The 22,587-nt window shown below is 46.5% G+C and overlaps 1 protein-coding gene across 1 annotated transcript in view; it reads right to left on the bottom strand.

Moving 5' to 3' along the window:
- LOC133059984 (spermatogenesis-associated protein 31A6-like) overlaps nucleotides 1-22,587 on the bottom strand; it is a 35,498-nt gene that overhangs the window by 1,416 nt on the left and 11,495 nt on the right. The window contains exons 2-4 of the mRNA XM_061147767.1: nucleotides 16,635-16,692; nucleotides 16,002-16,062; nucleotides 12,652-15,716 (exon numbers count right to left, since the gene is read on the bottom strand). Coding sequence (XP_061003750.1) covers nucleotides 12,652-13,936 — 1,285 coding nt within the window. The 5' untranslated portion in view covers nucleotides 13,937-15,716; nucleotides 16,002-16,062; nucleotides 16,635-16,692. The remainder of the gene's footprint in view (nucleotides 1-12,651; nucleotides 15,717-16,001; nucleotides 16,063-16,634; nucleotides 16,693-22,587) is intronic.

Consider the following 22,587-nt stretch of genomic DNA (forward strand, 5'->3'; position numbering starts at 1 on the left):
ATAAACGACTAGTTTCCCTGCTTTGGTAACATTGACTTAATGATAGCCATCATGCATTTATCACTGTTAAGTCAGATTATCTGCATGATGACAATCTTTCCTCTAAGAGAGGCAGGGTGGATATGAGGGCTCTTTTGGCCTATTTATGTCAATCAGGTGGCACTAGTGGTAAAGAACCCGCCTGCCAATGCAGGGGGCATAAGAGACATGGGTTCCATGCCTGGGTTGGGAAGATCCCGTGGAGGAAGGTATGGCAACCCTCTCCAGTATTCTTGCCTGAAGAATCTCCATTAACAGAGGAGAAGGGTACAAAAAAGCTCTTAGTGACCCAGATAACCACGATGGTGTGGTCACTCACCTAGAGTCAGACATCATGGAGTGTGAAGTCAGTTGGGCCTTAGGAAGCATTACTCTGAACAAAGTAGGGGGAGGTGATGGATTTTCAGCTGAGTGATTTAAAATCCTAAAAGATGATGCTGTTAAAGTGCTGCACTCAGTATGCCAGCAAATTTGGAAAACGCAACAGTGGCCACAGGATTGGAAAAGGTCACTTTTCCTTCCAAAACCAAAGAAAGGCAATGCCAAAGAATGTTCAAATTACTGTACAATTGCTGTGAAATGAGACCCTGACTCATTTCATATGCCAGAAAAACATACCCAATATCCTTCAAGCTAGGCCTCAGCAGTACATGAACTGATAACTTCCAGATGTACAAGCTGGATTTAGAAAAAGCAGAGGAAGCAGAGATCAAATTGCCAACATCCGTTGGATCATGGGAAAAGCAAGAGAATTCCAGAAAACATCTACTTTTGCTTCATGGACTGCACTAAAGCCTTTGACTGTGTAGATCACAGCAAACTGAGGAAAATTTGTAAAGAGATGGGAATATGAGATCACCTTACTTGCCTCCTGAGAATCCTGTATGCAGGACAAGAAGCAACAGTTAGAACTGGACATGGAACAACAGACTGGTTCCAAACTGGGAAAGGTGTACGTCAAGGCTGTATATTGTCACCTTGCTTATATAACGTATATGCAGAGTACATCATAGGAAATTTTGGACTGGATGACTCAAAGCTGGAATCAAGATTGCTCAGAAAGTATCAATAACCTCAGATAGGCAGATGACACCACTCTAATGGCAGAAAGTGAAGAGGAACTAAAGAGCCTCTTGATGAAAGTGAAAGAGGAGAGAGAAAAAGCTGGCTTAAAACTCAACATTCAAAAGCAAAGATCATGTCATTCGGTCCTATTACTTCATGGCACATGAGAGGGGAAAAGTGAAGAGTGTTCAGATTTCATTTCTTGGGCCCAAGATCAATGTGGATGGTGACTGTAGCCATGAAATTAAAAGATGCTTGCTCCTTGGAAGAAAAGTTATGACAAATCTAGTGAGTGTATTACAAAGCAGAGATATCATTTTGCTGACAACGATCCTTATAGACAAAGCTATAATTCTTGCAGTAGTCATGAACAGATTTGAGAGTTGGACCATAAAGAAGGTTGAATGCCGAAGAATTAATGCTTTGAACTGTGGTGCTGGAGAAGACTCTTGAGAGTCCCTTGGACTGCAAGAAGATCAAAGCAGTCAGTCTTAAAAGAACTCAACCCTGAATATTCATTGGAAGGATTGGTGCTGAATCTCCAATACTTTTGCCACCTAATTTGAAGAGCCAACTCATTGGGAAAGACCCTGATGCTAGGAAAGATTGAGGGAAAGAGGAGAAGGGGGTGACAGAGGATAAGATGGTTGGATGGCATCACTGACTCAATGGACATGAGTTTGAGTAAACTTACAGAGACAGTGAAGGACAGGGAGGCCTGGCGTGCTGCAGTCCATGAAGTCACAAAGAGTTAGACAGGATTTAGGGACTGAAATCAACAATCTCAGAAGATAATATGTTTACAAGAGGGCAGCTAAAGTTGGCTGAGTGTCCTTTGTATTACATGAAACCCCAAATGCTGTAAAAAGAGAGCTTCCAAACTAGCTGTCAAATGGCCGCAGATTCTTCCCTCTTTTGTTTGTATGATCGAATAACAGATCAATTAGTGTGCGCAGGGATGATTTTAGAAATGGCTTGTAAAAGTCAGTTGTTATTCTGGAAGACTTTTAAAGGCTGTGTTGTGCTTAGTCGCTCAGTCGTGTCCAGCTCTTTGAGACCCCGTAGACTGTAGCCCTGCCAGGCTCCTCTGTCCATGGGGATTCTCCAGGCGAGAATACTGGAGTAGGTTGTCATGCCCTCCCCCAGGGGATTCTGCCCAACCCTTGAATATCATCCTAGGAGTTTTCTGTTTTGCTTCCTCCATCCATTGAGAGGCCTCCCCTGGTCCTGCCAACATGTGTACAAGCTGAGAAAGATCTAGCAGTTTGGGGTTACAGGCCCTGACAATGACTCTTAGCTCTTCAAAAAATTTTGGGGGCTCCTCCTTAAGTTTAAAGAATTCTTTGACTACAGCTCTCAGTTCAGTTTTGACCAACGAGTAAAGAGCAATTGAGGAGGATCGCCTGAAAGCTCAGGTAGAGTTATCTTAAATGAGAATTGTTAAATATCTCTTTAGATTAGGAAAGTAGTTCAGACAATTATTAAAACATGAAAAAAGACATGGTAGGTGGGTAGGAGGATTTAAGTCTTTAGCTACATCTGTCTATAGTATTTTGCTTTAGGTACATTTTGTCTCTTTAGCTTTTTATAAACATTTTTATTTGGAGGATAGATGGTTTACAATCTTGTGTTGGTTTCTGCAGTTTAAGAATGTGAATAAGCCATACGTATATTCATATATATACTGCCTTCTGAACCTCCCTCCCACCCCAACTCATCCCACTTGTCTAGGTTGTCAAAGAGCAGGAGGTTGAACTCCTTGTGTTATATAACAACTTCTCACTAGCTGACTATTTTACATACGGTAAAGCACACACTTCAATGCATTCATTAGCTTTTTGTACTGAATCCTTAAAAAGAGCAGCCCTTTATTTTGGAATCTTGAAACCTTCTGTAAGTTTTTTCATATCAATTAAAGTAGGCATCTCATGCCCCTTGTCCAATTTGGGATCTGATGCTCTCTAGGGTTTTCCTTAAATGAACAATCTTGTCTAACTGGAACACTCTGCACAATGACTATGATAATCCTAGATCAGTATTAATAAAATTTTGCCATCTTTCTAATATCTACAGCCTTAAGGTCCATAGCTCTTACATATAAAATATAAAATAAGCTGGAGTGCCAGAAGGTGGCATGCTGATGCTCAACAGGGGTGAAGGCTCCCATTTCCTTAGCTGGCCTTTGTCATCCCCAAACAAGACAGACACACCTGTGCCATAATATTCCAGCACTACCCGAGAGATGCTACCACCACCTGGCCAGATGAGGCCTGGCATGCACAACCACCAACTCTCAGGGAGCCTTGTATGAAGAAAAGCATAGAAGCAGGACATCCCAAGAAATGGGCACTACAAACTGATTCCATGCAAAATGGAGAGCTATAGCTGCTCACCACCAGTTCTGAGCGCTGAATCTAGGAGCTGATACTGATTCCGAACACATAGGGAAGTAAAGACTACACTGTAAGCAGTTCCCAATGTTGAATCTAGCAAACAAAATTAGGGGCTAGGGTTTACCACTGGAAAATAGACTGGCAACAACCAAGAAATGTTACTGTGCACTGGAAATTTGATCTAAAAGGCTATGGGTTTGGCCTCAGGCAAAATGATCTGCCAGCCAACCCAACCTGCCCTGAAAGGAAAGCCAATTAGTTTAGGGGCACAATTGCAAAGAGAATGAAGCTCAAACCAAAAGGAGTTTACTAACAACCTGCACAGATGGCAAGAAAGGCAGTGAACTCAGAGGATGTGTGGGCACCACAGTTGTTTCTCCTTGTCTCCAAATGTCATCAGAAATTCCCTTGAGATCCCATTGCTGCCACCAGTACATTAAAAAAACAAAAATTAACTGAGCAAATTTGAAGATTTACTTTGAATTTGTAATAAACTGACTCTAGTAAATGATTCATGAATCAGGCATCATTTCATTTGGAAGATAGGGAGATACTCCAAGGGGTTAAACATCATGGATGGCTTTTAAGCTAAGTAGAGCAGGACAAGGAAATAAGTCACCAGCAAGAGAACAAGTGTAACTTCAGTGGAGGAAAGGAAACAATCAAGTGACAATGGCTTCTTATTAGCTAAACTGCAAAATTGTCTATTAGCTGGGTTTGTTGCTGGCCAAAAGGGAAGTCTTCTCTCCTCCAGCTGCGGTGCTAATGTGGCTGCCCTTCTTGTTTGAGAATGCAAGGTATATTTCTTCCTGTTGGGATCTGTAAATGCCCTCTTCCTGTTAAGGTAATTGAGGATGAATGACATGGCATGAGAGCTCCCTCTAGAGACCTTCCAGACTCCAACTGTAGTTAAGGTTTGCTTTTCTTCATTTCACAGCAAGTTTTGTTAGCAGGAGGATTCACATTGAGGGAGAAAAGGCCAGAAGACTCACCGATAAGATGGCTCAGAAATTCTTGGGTGAATCCATGGGAGGCAGAGGTAGCTGTGGGGTCAGCTGTGGTGTCCACACTGATTGCGTGGCTCCATCTGATGGCGTTGCAGCTTCCTGTGAAACAGGTCAGTTCAGTTCACTTGCTGATGTCCTTTAGGATGGACTGGTTGGATCTCCTTGCAGTCCAAGGCACTCTCAAGAGTCTTCTCCAACACCACAATTCAATAGTGTCAATTCTTCAGCACTCAGCTTTCTTTATAGTCCAACACTCACATCCATACGTGACCACTGGAAAAACCATAGCCTTGACCAGATGGACCTTTATGACCAAGGGAATGTCTCTGCTTTTTAATATGCTGTGTACTTTGGTCATAACTTTCCTTCAAAGGAGTAAGGGTCTTTTGATTTCATGGCTGCAATCACCATCTGCAGTGATTTTGGAGCCCCAAAAAACAAAGTCTGACACTGTTTCCACTGTTTCCCCATCTATTTGTCATGAAGTGATGGGACCAGATGCCATGATCTTAGTTTTCTGAATGTTGGGCTTTAACCCAACTTTTTCACTCTCCTCTTTCACTTTCATCAAGAGACTTTTCAGTTCCTCTTCACTCTCTGCCATAAGGGTGGTGTCATCTGCATATCTGAGGTTATTGATATTTCTCCCGGCAATCTTGATTCCAGCTTCTGCTTCTTCCAGCCCAGCGCTTCTCATGATGTACTCTGCATAGAAGTTAAATAAGCAGGGTGACAATATACAGCCTTGACATACTCCTTTCCCTATTTGGATCCAGCCTGTTGTTCCGTTTCCAGTTCTAACTGTTGCTTCCTGACCTGCATACAGGTTTCTTAAGAAGCAGGTCAGGTGTTCTGGTATTCCCATCTCTTTCAGAATTTTTCTCAGTTTATTGTGATCCACACAGTCAAAGGTTTAGCATAGTCAATAAAACAGAAATAGATGTTTTTCTGTAACTCTCTTGCTCTTTTGATGATCCAGCGGATGTTGGCAACTTGATCTCTGGTCCCTCTGCCTTTTCTAAAACCAGCTTGAACAACTGGAATTTCATAGTTCACATACTGTTGATGCCTGGCTTGGATAATTTTGAGCATTACTTTACTAGCGTGTGAGATGAGTGCAGTTGTGTGGTAGTCTGAGCATTCTTTGGCATTGCCTTTCTTTGGGACTGGAATGAAAACTGATCTTTTCCAGTCCTGTGGCCACTGCTGAGTTTTCCAAATTTGCTGGCATATTGAGTGCAGCAGTTTCACAGCATCATCTTTTAGGACTTGAAATCGCTCAACTGGAATTCCATCAACTCCACTAGCTTTGTTCGTAGTGATGCTTCCTAAAGCCCACTTGTCTTCAAATTCCAGGATGTCTGTCTCTAGGTGAGTGATCACACCATCGTGATTATGTGGGTCGTGAAGATCTTTTTTGTATAGTTCTTCTGTGTATTCTTGCCACCTCTTCTTAATATCTTCTGCTTCTGTTAGGTCCATACCATTTCTGTCCTTTATTGAGCCCATCTTTGCATGAAATATTCCTTGGTATCTCTAATTTTCTTGAAGAGATCTCTAGTCTTTCCCATTCTATTGTTTTCCTCTATTTCCTTGCTATGACCTCTGGGGAAGGCTTTCTACCTCTTTGTTATTCTTTGGAACTGTGCATTCAAATTGGGTATATCTTTCTTTTTCTCCTTTTCCTTTTTCTCCTCTTCTTTTCTCAGCTGTTTGTAAGGCCTCCTCAGATAGCCATTTTGCTTTTTTGCATTTCTTTTTCTTGGGGATGGTCTTGATCCCTGTCTCCTGTACAATGTCATGAACCTCTGTCCATAGTTCATCAGACACTCTATCAGATCTAGTCCCTTGAATCTATTTCTCACTTCCGCTGTATAATCATAAAGGGTTTGATTTAGGTCATACCTGAGTGATTGAGTGGTTTTCCCTACTTTCTTCAATTTAAGTCTGAATTTAAAATGCTACAAATGGACATCACCAGATTGCCAATACCGAAATTAGATTGATTATATTCTTCTAGCCAAAGATGGGGAAGCTCCATACAGTCTCCACTTTACATGTGGAGAAACCGGGCACTGGAGAATGAATAGGAGCGAGGGCAAGGTTGTAGGCCACTGGGCTGTGAGGCCTGGCTCATCTCAGGCCACCGTAGCAAACGCCCTCCCCCAAGGTCACCAACTCCAGACATGAGTATTGTGCTGAACTGAAGTCAGTTGATAATGTTATCTCCAAATGTGGGAAGGCTGTTTATTTATGGAATTAAATCAGCCATGGAACCTAGGACCTAAGAGCAAGCACATGGTGGTTTTCTTCTTATTCTAAAATTAGTTCCGAGCTTTTCTCTTTTAGGGATTCCTACTGTGTTCACAAGTTATTGAGCCTTATGGTTTCCTAGGCCAGTAATAAATGGAACAAGAGGGAACAATAGAGATTAGAAATGTGTTGGGGGGATCAGGTCTGATAAATAGATAGCTTTTAATGAAGATGGCATGACTGGAAATCCTATTTATAGTTATCTAGTTTTCCTATTTTTTAAATGGATAAAAGAATAATATAGGGCTTATTTCCAAAACCACTTGGAGAAATAATATGCAATTTTAAGAAATATTATAGTTATTATAAATTGTTTGGTTGCAAAACAAAAATAAAATGTCACCTCAAAAATCAAGATTTTTACCCAGTTGATGCAGAAAAAAAAAATCCTAATACATTTCTCTAATGTTCCTAGTTGAAAACAAAATCATTTTTTAAAGGACTGCCAATTCATTCAGAACTAAAAACTTGATTCATCTTACCACATAATTTGGTTTCTCCCAGGCCACTTTTGAGAAGGATTAGATGACAGGTGTTCAGCCAGGGCTTTCTGTACTACTTGTTTGATGATTAATGGGGTCTTGGCACAAGAGTGGAGTTTTAGAAAAGAAATAGGAGATGCTTTGTTGAATAGACATGGAGCTTCATTTTCCCAGAATGTAGGTATCATTTCAGAAAGGGATCTCTCCCTGAGAAAACACATTCATGAAAAGTAAAACTGTTCAAGGAAACAAAATCCAAAAGCAGTAATAGAAAGGGAAGCTGGGATGCCTACTCCTGAAATCCTAGTTACTACAGTGCCAGCTGGCAAGCCAGGGTGAAGTGGGATGTCTGGAGAAACAAAACAAAACAAAAGCATCAACTGCAAAAGACTAATCGTTTTAAGCATCAGTTAACCATTTACTGGATGTGAAAGTTGTGCATATGTGTGTATATGGGGGGTTCCTCTCTGGGGTGAGTGTGGGTCTGTCGAGGTCTCTGTGGGGTTATTGGGGGCCCTGTGCAGCAGCAGTGCTGGGTCACTGTGGGTATATGGCGGGGTCTCTCTCTGCGGTGAGTGTGGGTCTGACCCACTCTTCATGGGGGCCCTGTGCTGGATCAGTGTGGGTGTATGGGGGGGTCCCTCTCTGGGGTGAGTGTGGTTCTGTCGAGGTCTCTGTGTGGTTATTGGGGGCCCTGTGCAGCAGCAGTTCTGGGTCACTGTGGGTATATGGGGGGTCTCTCTCTCGGGTGAGTGTGGGTCTGACCCAAGCTTCATGGGGGCCCTGTGCTGGATCAGTGAGGGTTATGGGGGGGGGGGGGTCCCTCTGTGGGGTGAATGTGGGTCTGTCGAGGTCTCTGTGAGGTTATTGGGGGCCCTGTGCTGGGTCACTGTGTGTATATGGGGGTCCCTCTCTGGGGTGAGTGTGGGTCTGACCCACTCTTCATGGGGGCCCTGTGCTGGATCAGTGAGGGTGTATGGGGAGGTCCCTCTCTGGGGTGAGTGTGGGTCTGTCGAGGTTTCTGTGAGGTTATTTGGGGCCCTGTGCAGCAGCAGTTCTGGGACACTGTGGGTATATGGGGGGTCTCTCTCTGGGGTGAGTGTGGATCTGACCCACTCTTCATGGGGGTCCTGTGGTGGATCAGTGTGTGTATATGGGGGGTCCCTCTCTGGGGTGAGTGTGGTTCTGTCGAGGTCTCTGTGGGGTTATTGGGGGCCCTGTGCAGCAGCAGTGCTGGGTCACTGTGGGTATATGGGGGGTCTCTCTATGGGCTGTGAGGGTCTGACCCACTCTTCATGGGGGCCCTGTGCTGGGTCAGTGAGGGTGTATGGTGGGTCCCTCTCTGGGGTGAGTGTGGGTCTGTCAAGGTCTCTGTGGGGTGATTGGGGGCCCTGTGCTGGGTCACTGTGTGTATATGGGGGGTCCCGCTCTGGGGTGAGTGTGGTTCTGTCGAGGTCTCTGTGGGGTTATTGGGGGCCCTGTGCAGCAGCAGTGCTGGGTCACTGTGGGTATATGGGGGGTCTCTCTATGGGCTGTGAGGGTCTGACCCACTCTTCATGGGGGCCCTGTGCTGGGTCAGTGAGGGTGTATGGTGGGTCCCTCTCTGGGGTGAGTGTGGGTCTGTCAAGGTCTCTGTGGGGTGATTGGGGGCCCTGTGCTGGGTCACTGTGTGTATATGGGGGGTCCCTCTCTGGGGTGAATGTGGGTCTCACCCACTCTTCACGGGCCCCTCCATTGCTGTCCTCTCTGCACCTCACGGCACGAGAAGGAAGGGACTCTCCAGGTCAGGTTTCTTGCTGTTCTGTCAGTGTCCCTTCTGCGTCATGTCTGCAGAGGGGCACCATAGGTCCAGATCCCCCAACTCAGTGCTCACCTCTTGGTGCCTCTGAGAGGCCCTGGCAGCAGCCAGGCTCAGGATCCAAGCTCTGTGCTCCCCTCTCCTGAACTCTCGAGGTCACTCGATGACCTAGGACCCAACGCCTCCCCTCAGACCCTGGCTGAGCCCCCACCGCTGTGCCCACCGTGGGGGATGCGGTGCAGAGTCAGGACTAGTCTCCAGGGAGGAACCACAGCACAAGTAGGCCTGTGCCCACTGCCCCCACAGCCCCGGGCCTGGTCCCACATGTGGGGGCCCTGACAGGCATGGAGGCAGGGCCGTTCCTGCCAGCTCCTGGATCAGAGGCCCCCTTCTGGAGGGGGACTGTGCACCAGGGCAATGTCTGTGACATAGAGCCCCGAATCTCTCTGGAGAAATGCTCGTCTCCCCGCTTTCCAGCTTGGATGAGCCCAAGGAGGAAAGCTGATGGCGTGTTCATTTTCTGCAGGTCCCTTCCATGTATGCTGGATGACACATCCTGGCTGCTGGTGTCTTCCACCCCGGCCTCTGGAGTGAGTAAGACTGAGTGCAGGTGAGACCTGCTGTGACTCCTGAACAGCCCCTGGGCCTGTTGAGTCCTACCTGTACCCTGGGAGCCTCCTTGGGTCACACATGTAGGTAGAGGTCATGGACTGTGAGTCTCTCCTGAGTACTCAGGCCTGTAAAAGCTGATTGCTACGGTGGGGAAAAGTGAAGTTTCTCTGCTTGAGCTTCTGTTGCCTCTGGCAGCTTGGCCCTCTGTTGAGTGCCTCCAGGTGGCCTCCCTCAGACAGGTCCGGGGAAGTACAGTAGAGGGGAGGTTCTGGAGCGATGCCAGCATGAGCCACCAGGCCCCTCACTTCTTTCCTCTGGCCCTGTGGACTGTGGTGGGACACCAATGCTCCTTGGTAAATGCACCATCTATGGGCTCCCCTGTCACTAAAATCCTTCCTCTGCATCCCATCCCAGGGGCACAGCATCCTGCTCTCAGACCGTGAGGTGCCTCCGCACACAGTCATGACCATGCTCATTCACTGGGGGAGGTGGGCTCTGTAAGCATGGCTGTCCTCTCCTCCAGGGCTGGGTGGGACCAGCCCTCGGAGGCTTGCATGCTCTGCACTGCACACTCTCAGAGCGGGGTCCTCTCAGAGTGTGTGGTCCTCATTCTTGCTGCTGCTTCAGAGCAGGAGAAAGGCAGGGGGAGGGTGATGAACCTCGCCTATCTTGTCCCAGCCACATCTGGGAGAGAAAGGGGATTTCAGCGCAGCAGCATCTATGCTACTGTGACTCGGGGGTGACGCTTGTCCCACCTCTGGACTCCCCTCCTTATTCTGACATGGGAGTTTGTCCCTGACACTTCTTGAGCCTGAGGGGAATTTCAGCTTCTGAACACACCTCCCCTACCAGCTGCACAACGTCCAGGTGCAGAGAGAGTAGGATAGAACTGAGCAAGATCCTGAGAAGGGGGAGGTCTTTAGGTTTAGTTCACTGTGACATGTCCTAAACGCTGTTGCTTGTTTCTCTAATGCTGGTATTATGGAAACTGAAGGCGCAGTTACGAAACTGGGATGAGGGTGAGTATCCATGCTGGGGTCACCCTCCCTCCACGGCCCCATCCCATCTGGAAGTCAAAGCAGGCACCTGGGAAGCATGGACCCTGATGCCTTCCATCTCCCTCAGTGAGGCACCGACAGGCCACTATCCCTGCTCATGGGAAAAAAACATTTATTTCATGAAACAAAATTTCTGGTAGGAAGAAGCCTTTAGCACACCGAGGATGTGCTAACATTGGAGAAAAATGTATTTATCTGCATGGCATGCATTTTTTTCTTGGAGGAGAGTTTTCCTACCCGGAATGCTGTGAAAAGCATGTTCGGATTCACCAGAAGAGGTAAATTTCTGAGGGAGACCATGCCTTGGACAGTGGAGGGAATGGCATGTGACCCGTGTCACTCGTGAGCCATGCTGGCAGACTATGCCTGGAGGGGGACCTGGCTCCCTGGGTGAGAAGGCCCACCTGCTGTCCCTGGGACTGGTCCACTTTTTGGAAAAGCTATGGCCCATTGGGGTGGCTTGGTGATAACGGGGTGTATCTCTCCTCATTCTCCTTTCCTCTTGGTAAGACAGGATTCTGTGGTGGAAGTAATGTAGACCTAGGGGGCCCTGGAATTGTGCTTGGTACCAGTTTAACTCCGTGGCGTGAGGTCCCTGGTGAAACACCATCCTCTCCTTTAGGATCTTCCCAACAGCTGTCATGACAGTCTGAGCCTCAACAGCCCTGCTGTCCATGGTCAATTTGCTCTTGATTGATTCTTGGCTCTGGACAGTGGCTATTTCAGGCCTGCCTTTTTGCAAGGGCTCTTCTGGTTCTCTGCCTTTACTGGGGAAAATCCACTGCAGAAGGAGCTTAATCCTATCTTTGAAGTGGCTTTCTGATGGAACCTGTCTCTTCTTTAGGACTAACTGCCGAAACTTGCTTCTTAGGGACTCTGTTGATTCTTTTTTCTGGCCAGGATGACTCATCCCTTGGGCTTGGTAAGCCCTCCGTTCTGCCAGCCCCTTTTTAATCTGTCTTAATTTGGGCCTTGTATATTTCTCTCTCCCATCCTTGGGAACAGACTCCTTGCAATGGCTCTTATATTTCAGCTGTCGCCTCCTGTCCACCTGCTGCCCCTGGCTGCTCCCTTCACTTGAGGTAGCATCATAGAGTTTTTGGGAATTGCACTTGTCTCCACTGGATAAGATCTGAAAAGAGGACAGAGATTCCTGAGAAGCCAAGATGTTTGCGGCAAGAAACATATTCGAGTGACAGTCTTTGAGAAGCACATCGGTGGCACAGTCTTGAAGGAGTACTCCAGTTTCACAGTCTTGAAGGAGCACGCTGGTAGCTCGGCCCTGAGCCGGAGCCTGCTGGTCAGCGAACCCTTGAGACTCAAGCTTACGAGACTGTGTCTCAAAGAGTAGATCTTCTGTATTTGAGGCAGCAGATGTGGTGTTCAGTGAGGGGCTTTCACTGGACCTTGGAGACCGTGATCTCCCGAGATCTATATTGATGTCTAGGTATTTGACCTGCACGCTAGGTTCCCTGGTGCCCTTCCCAGCAGAGTCTCCCTCCACGACCTCTTGCGCCCTGGAAGATGGGGAGCATTCATCAAGGTCCACAACTATCACATTAGAGCAAGATGCTGGGGAGGCCTGCCCCCTGGTTTCCTTCTGTGCCTCATTCCTGGCCATGGCTGAACTTGGACTTGGCTCCAGGCTGCCTTTGTCAGCCTCCACTACAGACATGCTGTGCCACATTCTGCCCACAAAGCTGTATGTGGGGGCCTGAGGAGGTGGCTTGTCTTCCTGTCCAGTCAGAGGGGCCTCTGGGGGCTTATGGGTGTCCCCAGGTGTGCGTCCTCCCAGAGCCCCCCGGGCTTCCTCAGTCACCTGTGAGGGGACAGGGAGGGGCCTCTCCAGTGGGGGAACTGCCTCCGTTGTTTTCAGTTTCTCACCTGCATGGGGCTGAGGAGGTTTCCCCAAGCCCTTGGTTAATAGGGCAGTTGACTGGTATCCAGATTCAGAGGTGACCTTCAATGTGGGCACTTGAACCTTTTTCAACTTCAAGCGAAATATGAACTTAAGGACTTTGAAGAGTAGGCTCCACCTGTGCCTCACCCGAAACCTTATTATATGTGCTTCCAACTCCTGCTCAGTATACGGGCTGAGGACAAGAGACTCATGGGAGGTGGTCATGGAGGCTTTCCCATCCTGAGAGGACTGTGTACTTTCTGTCTTCATTGGAGCATTTGTCTCTCCCAGAGTGCCTAAAGCAAGGTTGTCCACAAGCCTCAAGTGACAGACATTCACAGGGATCTCACTCTCACAGATCTGCTCTGCCTTCCTCTCTGTAAGGACTCCTGAGACTTCTGGTTGCTTCCTGTCTAGGCTCAACTCTACTTCTGATGCAGGTTTTGCTCTTGGGTCCTTCACTGGAGGGTTGGCTGGGAACATGTACAGATCTTTTACGATCTTCCCCACACTCTGCCCCACCTCATGGCACAGGTCTGTCCCTGGTAGGATTTGTGCTGGGCACTTGGACCTCATCTTTTGTACATCCTGGCTCATTTTGCCTCGACCTGCAGAAGATCTTGAGGGCCCCTCCCTGCCCTGTGCCTGACATGGCCTTGGGTATTGATCCTGGGGCTGCATCAGTTTCTGAGATGCTTGGATTCTGCAGGGCAGGCCACTCTGTTGCTGCATGAACCTTTGGGAAATGTGGTGCTCCAGTTTCTTCCGAACCTCAGGGCTGATCAAATGCCCAGGAAGGATGGGGACAGAGCTGTGGGCCTGGGAAGACCTGGTCTCCTGGGATGGGTTGAGAGTGACCTGGCTAAAGACTTGCTGAGAATTTTTAACCAAAGAGGGCAAAGTTCTCCTGCTTTCTAGTTGTTTTTTCCAAAAGTGACATTCCAGGTTTTCAATTGCATTTGAACTGAAAGATGATGCCTTATTTGGGACTGTAGTGCAAGATGTTTCAAAGGACTTCTCAATGCCAATCTGGCGTTGAGAAGATGATGACTGGACTAGGGGGGAGCGTGATAGATGGACAGTGGTTTCTAACTGAGCCTGAGGTTGTGGATGATATTGGGGTATGGTTGGAGTTAAAAATTGAGGTTGGGCCTGGATCTCCATATGAGCACGAGAAGATGGCTGACAGTGAGGTATATTTAGAGCCAGGGGTATCGGTTGGGCCTGGATCTCCACGTGAGCCCGAGGAGGTGGTTGAAACTGGGGCATGGTTGGAGCTGAGGGTTGTTAGTGGTCCTGGACCTCCATGGAAATCTCAGATGATGGTGGACATTGAGGCATGGTTGCAGTCCAGGGTAGGGATCGGCCCTGGGTCTCCACATGAGCCTGAACAAGTGGTTGAAACTGGGGCATGTTTGGAGTCCAAGGTAGGGATTGGTCCTGAATCTCCATGTGAGCTTGAGGTTGTGGTGGTTGACACTGGGACATGGATGGAGTCTGGACTAGGGGCAGAACCTGGGTCTTCATGTGAGCCCGAAGTGGTAGTTGAAAATGAGACATGGTTTGAGCCAAGAGTTGGGATCGCACCTGGGTCTCCATGTGAGCTCGAGGTGATGGTTGAAATTGGGGCGTGAGTGGAGTCCATGGTGGGGGGCAGGCCTGGGTCTCCATGTGAGTCTGAGGTGGTGGCTGAAAGTGAGGCAGGGTTGGAACCAAGATTTGGGGTCGGGCCTGGGCCTCCATGTGAGCCCGAGTTGGTGGTAGAGAGTGAGGCATGGTTGAAGCCACGATTTGGGAGCTGGACTGGGTCTCCAATGAAACTTCAGATGATGGTTGACATTGGGGCATGATTGGAGTTAAGGGTAGGGGTTGGGCCTGGGTCTCCATGTGACCCAGAGGTGATGGCTGCAACTGGGGCATGGTGGGAGTCAAGGACTGAGGTTGAGCCTGGGCCACAGGTTGGGTCAAGTGCTTGGCCAATGACAGCTGTGAAGTTACTTTAGCTGGAATATGCAATGGTTTGGCTTTAGAGCGTTCGTTAAATAAGACAGGGCATAACTCTAGAGCTGACCCAGGTACTGTGACAGCAGCTATGAGAGACTCACTGTGCAGAAAGGGGAGACCCCAGAAGAGCTGGCTGCATGTCTTCTGTAGACAGCCCCCCAGAGTGTCAGGATATTGGGGCTTCTCGGGACCAAGCAGCTGATCATTTTTGCCAGTTATGTTCAAGAAGTGTTGGTGACCCAAGGTGTCCTGTTTGTGACCCAGCGACTCGATCCTCTTCCCCAAAGAATTCAGGTGGTAGCCTGCCTCCTTGTCCTTTTCTTTCTTCTCCCAAGACTTCAGTTCCACTCTTTTGGTGACCAGTATTTCCAGTAGCTCCTGGACATTAGGGTTGATAAAAGCGAGGCCACCAGCCTCTCCCTGCCCGTTTCGGGGATCTTCCCAGAATGAGGCCTCTGGTGGGTAGAGGGGAAGGCTTTCTTTCTGGGACTCTAAGTGTGTTGAGGTGGAGAAGCTCCAGGCTGTGGCTGCTTCCTGCCACCAGGCCAGGGCCGATCCAGGGCTGCTTGAATGGACAATCCCTGGGATGGCTGGTCTCCAGGGGGAGTGTGGAGATGACCTGTGTGGGATGGTACCCAGTGTGCGTGTCGTGGAGTCACCCTGAGTGAGACTCAGCATGGAGCCTGATGGTGTTGGGGTAGAGCAGGGTGCTGGAGGTGGAGGGCAGGCTCTCCCATGAGGCGGGCTTGGTGGGGAAGGGGAAACAGCCAGTGGCCAGGGGGAAAGGCTGTCCAGGGGAAAGAAAGGCTCTGGTGTTGGAGAGGCACTCAGGTATGACTCTGAGTAAGTGGAAACTGACCCTGGAGAAATGGCAGAAGTGCAGGGTAGAGGCTGCTTGGTCAGAGGAGCTGGGGAAATGGTGGGAGCCGCCTCTTCCCTGCATGGTGGGTGGGCTCCAGCAGGCACTGCTTTGCAAACCTCACCAGGTGAATCTTGCCATGAGATCTGATGAAAGCTGTCCTTGTCAGGCAACCTCCCCAGGTGTCTGCAGGAGACATGAAGAACAAGCTGCAGCCAGGAGCTGCCAGGCCAGGAGGACCAGACAGGCCAGGCGGCGGCGGGGGTGGGAGGGGGGGGGTGCAGCCACACCCCACAGTCCTGCACGGCCCCAGTGCTGACTTCACAATGCTCCTGCTGTTCCTCACCATGGGATGATAGCCATACCCTGCCCTCAGGACTCCTCCCAGCTCAGCCCCAGGCTGCCAGAATCCCTGGGTTTACACCACAGACTTTAGAAGAACCCCCTAGAAAGAAAGGGTAGATTCTCTACCTTTGCAGAAGTGAAGTCAGGTCCCAGACCTCTTCCAGTTCTTCCAGGCAATCTCTGCAAGCTGGAAATCAGCAGACTGGGTCATGGTGGTGAAGATAGGAGCCAGGGGTCTTATAGAAGTTGAGTGCATTGTCTCTTTAAGGGCACACCATTGGGAGACTGGAGCCCAAGCTCCAGTGTCCAACACCACGTGATCCCTGACAGTGATGGTGACGCTCAAGAAAGGGTTTATCACTTAACGTTTTTCCATATCCTTTACTCCTTACTGCCCTCACCACCTACCTGTAGGCGATGGGCAGGCATCACTTTGCAGTTGAACCTGAGCACAGGTAAACCATGTGTCCTATGTGTCCTGGAGGGCTCACTTCCCAATCCAGGTGCTATTAGTCCAATGCAGCCCACACGCCCTTTTGGTACAGAGTCTTTTCCAGGCCCCTCACAGCTCCATTCTACACATGGAATCTGGGAAGTATCTGGATTCTGCCCTCCTTCCCAGAAACCTCCCTGGGGGATCTGTTTCTCAAGGGAGAAGTCCTGCCACTGGCCCCGCTCAGAGCCCGTGGAGCTGGACCTCATGGCCAGAGTGGTGGGGACTAGCACTCAGGGCACTCATGGCTGGATGTCAGAACTCACCTTTCAAAGCGCCATTTCTCCTGCTGCTCCTGCTTCTTCCCCTTCGTTCCTTTCGATGCTGAGAGAGAAAAAATTAGGGCTTAAGACCCAATTCTCAGTCTCCTCTCTCTAGACAAGCATCAGGCACTAGTGTCCATACATAATATGACTTTCTACATTTCACTGACAGAGCTCTGTGATTTTTCTTTCTTTTCACTCATTTTTAAAGTGGATAAAATATTTTCTGTTTTCCTTCTTTGAAGAATGAAAGACTATTTTCAATGTGAAATGCACTCTGTACTACTTTCGTCACTGTTCCTCTGCTCAAGAAACACACACATTCTCAGACTGTGGGTGAATCTGAGCTTCATCAGGTTGATCTTTGCTTCCTGATACCAGCCCGCCCCCCAGCCCCTGCTCTGATGCTCTTGGGGCTTCAGCGCTGCCAGATCATCAGCCCTGAGACACTGTTCACAGCTGCTGAACTAGGGCTCAGAGTCCTGTCCTCAGCCTGAGACTGAACTCAGTATCCAGTCCTCAACCCCTGGTCACTGTGTTTGGGACATGCCCTGGACCCCTACCACACCAGGACAACTGATCTGAGATCTTTGGGTAGAAATCCTAGTGTTCACTCTATCTCCTGCCCAGCTGGTTTGTCCCTAAAGGCATAATATTTTCTTCCTTGAAAATAGATGTCCTGTTCTTTCCCACCTCAAGAATCTCTGGTTGATTCAGAAATAATAATAATAAATAATAATAAATAATTCCATATGCTTGTCAGTCTGGACCAAGAGTTCCTTACCTTCCTGATGTTTCCATGTTTCCTAGGGGGAGCAAAGGATGGGTTATTCTCCAGGTAGGGAAGGATCAGGAGAAAGAGCCCCAGTCCACATAGAAAGGCAAGGATGGTATCGATCACCCAGAAAGGGGAGCTGGAGTTCAGCCAAGTATCAAAAGTGCTTTTCAGAGAAAAGAGCAGATTCTCCATCATCTGAATCACACCGCTGCCCTCAGGCAACTGAGCCAAGGGGTGCACTTGGGGGACTGAAGTACTAGGCTCGCATCATAGTGATGTGGTCTGGTCACAAAGGGCCCTTGGGGGTGAGAGGGGTTAGCAGAGGAGGAGGCTGGACCATAGCCCCTCCCTAACCATCCAGCCACACAGCTCCATTCATCTCCCTTCTCTGAGCCTTCCCGTCCTACCTTCTCATCCTGGTAGAGACATTGGTCAAGTGTTGCTTCTTTCCACCTAGAACTCTGAGAATTCCTGGTTCCTTTGATAACATTGCTTGAGTCCCATCAATACTTTAAAAATTCTGGAGTTCTCCCTATAACTTTGGTTAATCCCAGGTATTTTTACTTTTATGATATATATTTTTTCTAATTTCAGTTAATTTTTACTATATTCAACTACTGGGAATTAAAAATTAATTTCAAATAATTTGAAATTTACAAGGCTATGAAATATAAAACAAACTGAAATAAACTTTCAGAGTAAGTTTTTCATAATTTGCCAGCATCCTTGTTTTCTGAACGCAATACACTGAACAAAAAGATTTGGAACACTCTGTACAGATACACACACATCCTTTTAACAAATCAGCCCAGTGTTTTCAAACCTAAGAACCAAGTTTGTTTGGTTTTTTTTCCCAGTTCAAAAGTTATCTTTCAGTATTTGTTATAAGTCGGACTGCTAGCAGTCAATTCTCCCAGTCTCTGTTTATCTGGGAACATTTTTATTTTGCCTTTTTCCCTGAAGCATAGATTTTATAGACACGGAATACTTGGGTGACAATTTTTTTCTTTCAAATCTTTTAATATGACATCCCATGGCCTTCACGCTGCCATTTCTGACCGGAAGTCAGTGATTAATCTTATTGTGGTCTCCTCATATATGGAGAGGAGAAGGAAATGGAAACTCACTCCAGTATGCTTGCCTAGAGAATCCCATGGACAGAGGAGCCTGGTGGGCTGCTGTCCATGGGGTCACACAGAGTCGGACATGACTGAAGCGACTTAGCATGCATGTATGCATTGGAGAAGGAAATGGCAATCCACTCCAGTGTTCTTGCCTGGAGAGGCCCAGGAACAGAGGAGCCTGGAAAGGCTGCCATCTATGGGGTCACACAGAGTCAGACACAACTGAAGTGACGCAGCAGCAGCAGCATATCTGGAGAACACTTTCTCTCTGGCTACTTTCAAGATTTTTCCTTTGTTTTTCCACAGTTTGACCAAGATGTGTCTTAGAGTGGATCTGTTTCCTGTCATTTTTCTAGAGGTGAACTCTGAATCTGGAGAGTGTTTTTCATCAAAATTTTATCAATTTTTAGCCATGATGTCTACAAGTAATGTTATGCTGTCCCCTCTCATCTCCCTTCTTTCCGAGAGTCTCTTTCCTTCCATATTTGATGGTGTGCTGAGTGGATGCTGTAGATTGTTTTCCCTCAACATCTTCTCTCTTTGTTTTTTACACTGATTTCCTGAATTCATCTGTCAGTTTATGGATTCTTTCTGCTACCATCTCAAGTGTGCTATTGAACCTATTTTTCAATTTAACAACTATAGTTTTCAAGTCTAGGATTTATATTAGTTTCCTTTTTAAAAAAAATTCCTAGCTACTCATTGAGTGTCTCTTTTGACTGAGTATCATATTTTCATCTAATTCTTCAAGCATGGCCCCTTTAGTCCATCTTGCAGTTATCATTATTTTGATATTTTAATGTTTTGACCTTCATACTGAATTTATAAGTGACATATGAGTTATATGTGATATATAAATGCTTTGCTCACCACTGTTTCAACACTAGAGTTTTCTGATTTTAACTGTGTACTTATCTGTCCCAGTGAGTTTTATACGTTGATAGAGTTTCCTTTTCTTAATTACCATCTTTTCATTTCAGCTTGTAGAACTCCCTTTAACATTTCCTATTAGACTGATCTAATGGTGATGAAAGTAGGGAAAACCACTAGACCATTCAGGTATGATCTAAATCAAATCCTTTATGAGTGTACAGTGGACGTGAGAAATAGACTTAAGGGACTAGATCTGATAGACAGAGAGCCTGATGAATTATGGACGGAGCTTCATGACATTGTACAGGAGACAGGGATCAAGACCATCCCCGTGGAAAACAAATGCAAAAAGGCAAAATGGTTGTCTGAAGAGGCCTTACAAATAGCTGTGAAATGAAGAGAAGTGAAAAGCAAAGGAGAAAAGGAAAGATATTCCCATTGGAATGCAGAGTTCCAAAGAATAGCAAGGAGAAATAAGAAAGCCTTCCTCAGCGATCAGTGCAAAGAAATACATGAAAACAACAGAATGGGAAAGACCAGAGATCTCTTCAAGAAAATTAGAGATACCAAGGGAACATTTAATGTTTGATAAAGGTCAGAAAGTTATGGACCTAACAGAAGCAGAAGATATCAATAAGAGGTGGCAAGAATACACAGGAGAACTGTACAAAAAAGGTCTTCATGACGCAGATAATCATGATGGTGTGATCACTCACCTAGAGCCAGACATCCTGGAATGTGAAGTCAAGTGGGCCTTAGAAAGCATCACTACGAACAAAACTAGTGGATGTGATGGAATTCCAGGTGAGCGATTGCAAGTCCTAAAAGATGATGCTGTCAAAGTGCTGCACTCAATATGCCAGCAAATTTGGAAAACTCAGCAGTGGCCATAGGACTGGAAAAGGTCAGCTTTCATTCCAATACCAAAGAAAGGAAATCCCAAAGAATGCTCAAACTACCGCACAATTGCACTCATCTCACACGCTAGTAAAGTAACACTCAAAATTCTCCAAGCCAGGCTTCAGGAATACGTGAACCGTGAACTTCCAGATGTTCAAGCTGGTTTTAGAAAAGGCAGAGGAATGAGAGATCAAATTGGCAACAACCGCTGGATCATCAAAAAAGCAAGAGAGTTCCAGAAAAACATTTATTTCTGCTTGATTGACTATTTTAAAGCCGTTGACTGTGTGGATCACAATAAACTGTGGAAAATTCTGAAAGAGATGGGAATACCAGACCACCTGACCTGCCTCTTGAGAAACCGGTATGCAGGTCAGCAAGCAACAGTTAGAACTGGACCTGGAGCAACAGACTGCTTCCAAATAGGAAAAGGAGTATGTCAATGTTGTATATTTTCACCCTGCTTATTTAACTTCTATGCCGAGTACATCATGAGAAACGCTGGGCTGGAGGAAGCACAAGCTGGAATCAAGATTGCTGGGAGAAATATCAATAACCTCAGATATGTAGATGATACCACGCTTATGGTAGAGAGTGAGGAAGAACTAAAGAGCCTCTTGATGAAAGTGAAGGAAGAGAGTGAAAAAGTTGGCTTAAATCTCAACATTCAGAAAACTAAGATCATGGCATCTGGTCCCATCACTTCATGGGAAATAGATGGAGAAACTGTGGAAACAGTGTCAGACTTTATTTTTGGGGCTCCAAAATCACTGCAAATGTTGACTGCAGCCATGAAATTAAAAGATGGTTACTCCTTGCAAGGAAAGTTATGACCAACCTAGATGGCACATTAAAAAGCAGAGACATTACTTTGCTAACAAAGGTCTGTCTAGTCGTGGCTATGGTTTTTCCAGTGGTCACGTATGGATGTGAGAGTTGGACTGTGAAGAAAGCTGAGCGCCAAAAAATTGATGCTTTTGAACTGTTATGTTGGAGAAGACTCGAGAGCCCCGTGGACTGCAAGGAGATCCAACCAGTCCATCCTAAAGGAGATCAGTCCTGGGTGTTCATTGGAAGGACTGATGCTGAAGCTGAAACTCCAATACTTTGGCCACCTCATACGAAGAGCTGACTCATTGAAAAAGACCCTGATGCTGGGAGGGACTGGGGGCAGGAGGAGATGGCGACAACAGAGGATGAGATGCTGGATGGCATCACCGACTAATGGACATGAGTCTGAGTAAACTCTGGGAGTTGGTGATGGACAGGGAGGCCTGGCGTGCTGCGATTCATGGGGTCGCAAAGAGTCGGACATGACTGAGCGACTGAACTGCACTGAACTGAAGAACCCTCCAGCCTAAAGCAAGGAGGCACCAAACACAGCAAACTAAATAAAATGAAAAGACGAGAAATATACAGGAGGTGAAGGAACATGGTAAAACCCGATAGACCAAACAAAAGAAGAGGAGACAGGCAGTCTATCAGAGAATTCAGAACACTGATAGTAAAGGTGATACAAAATCTTGAAAACAAAATGAAGGCAGGGGTAAAAGCAAATCACTACTAAAAAGTCATCAAACAACAATGAAAGAATGCTAGAGAGGAAGAGGACAACACCTGCAAAATACACAGAAGACAATTAACTAAACAGTTACAGAAATCCCTACTGATCAATAAATAAGATAAATGGATTAAACAGTGGTTGAATGGTTTAAAAAAGAAAGAAATAAAAAGACCCAACTTGAAGTTATCTACAAGAAACTCATTTTAGATTTAAAGACATATATAGGCTCAAAATGAAGGGATAAAAAAAGATACTCCATGCATGTAAATAGTAAGCAAAAGAAAGCAGGGGTGGCTACTCATATAAAAGAGAAAATAGATATTAAGTCCAAAATTGTCTCCATAGAAAAAGAACATCTCTGTATTTTAATAAGAGTCACTTCTACAGGAAGATATAAAAATTATATATGCATACAGCATCAGAGCCCATAAAGGTATAAAGCAAATACTGGAAAAAAAGAAAAAAAAAATTGATTGCATAAAGTGGCCGTAAGGAACTTCAATTATCCACTTATAAAAACGGATAGAGAATCAGTAAACAAACATGCCTTGAAAACACTATAGATCACATGCTCCTTACAGACATATTTAAACATACCACCAAACATCAGTGCATATACATTCAAATACACAAGCAACCTTCTCCAGGACACTCAATAGGCCACAGTCAAGTTTTAACAAATTCAAAATATTTGGTTATGAAATTACTATTTCAAAA

This window comes from Dama dama, chromosome 7 (genome assembly GCF_033118175.1).
Source record: "Dama dama isolate Ldn47 chromosome 7, ASM3311817v1, whole genome shotgun sequence".
NCBI lineage: Eukaryota > Metazoa > Chordata > Mammalia > Artiodactyla > Cervidae > Dama > Dama dama.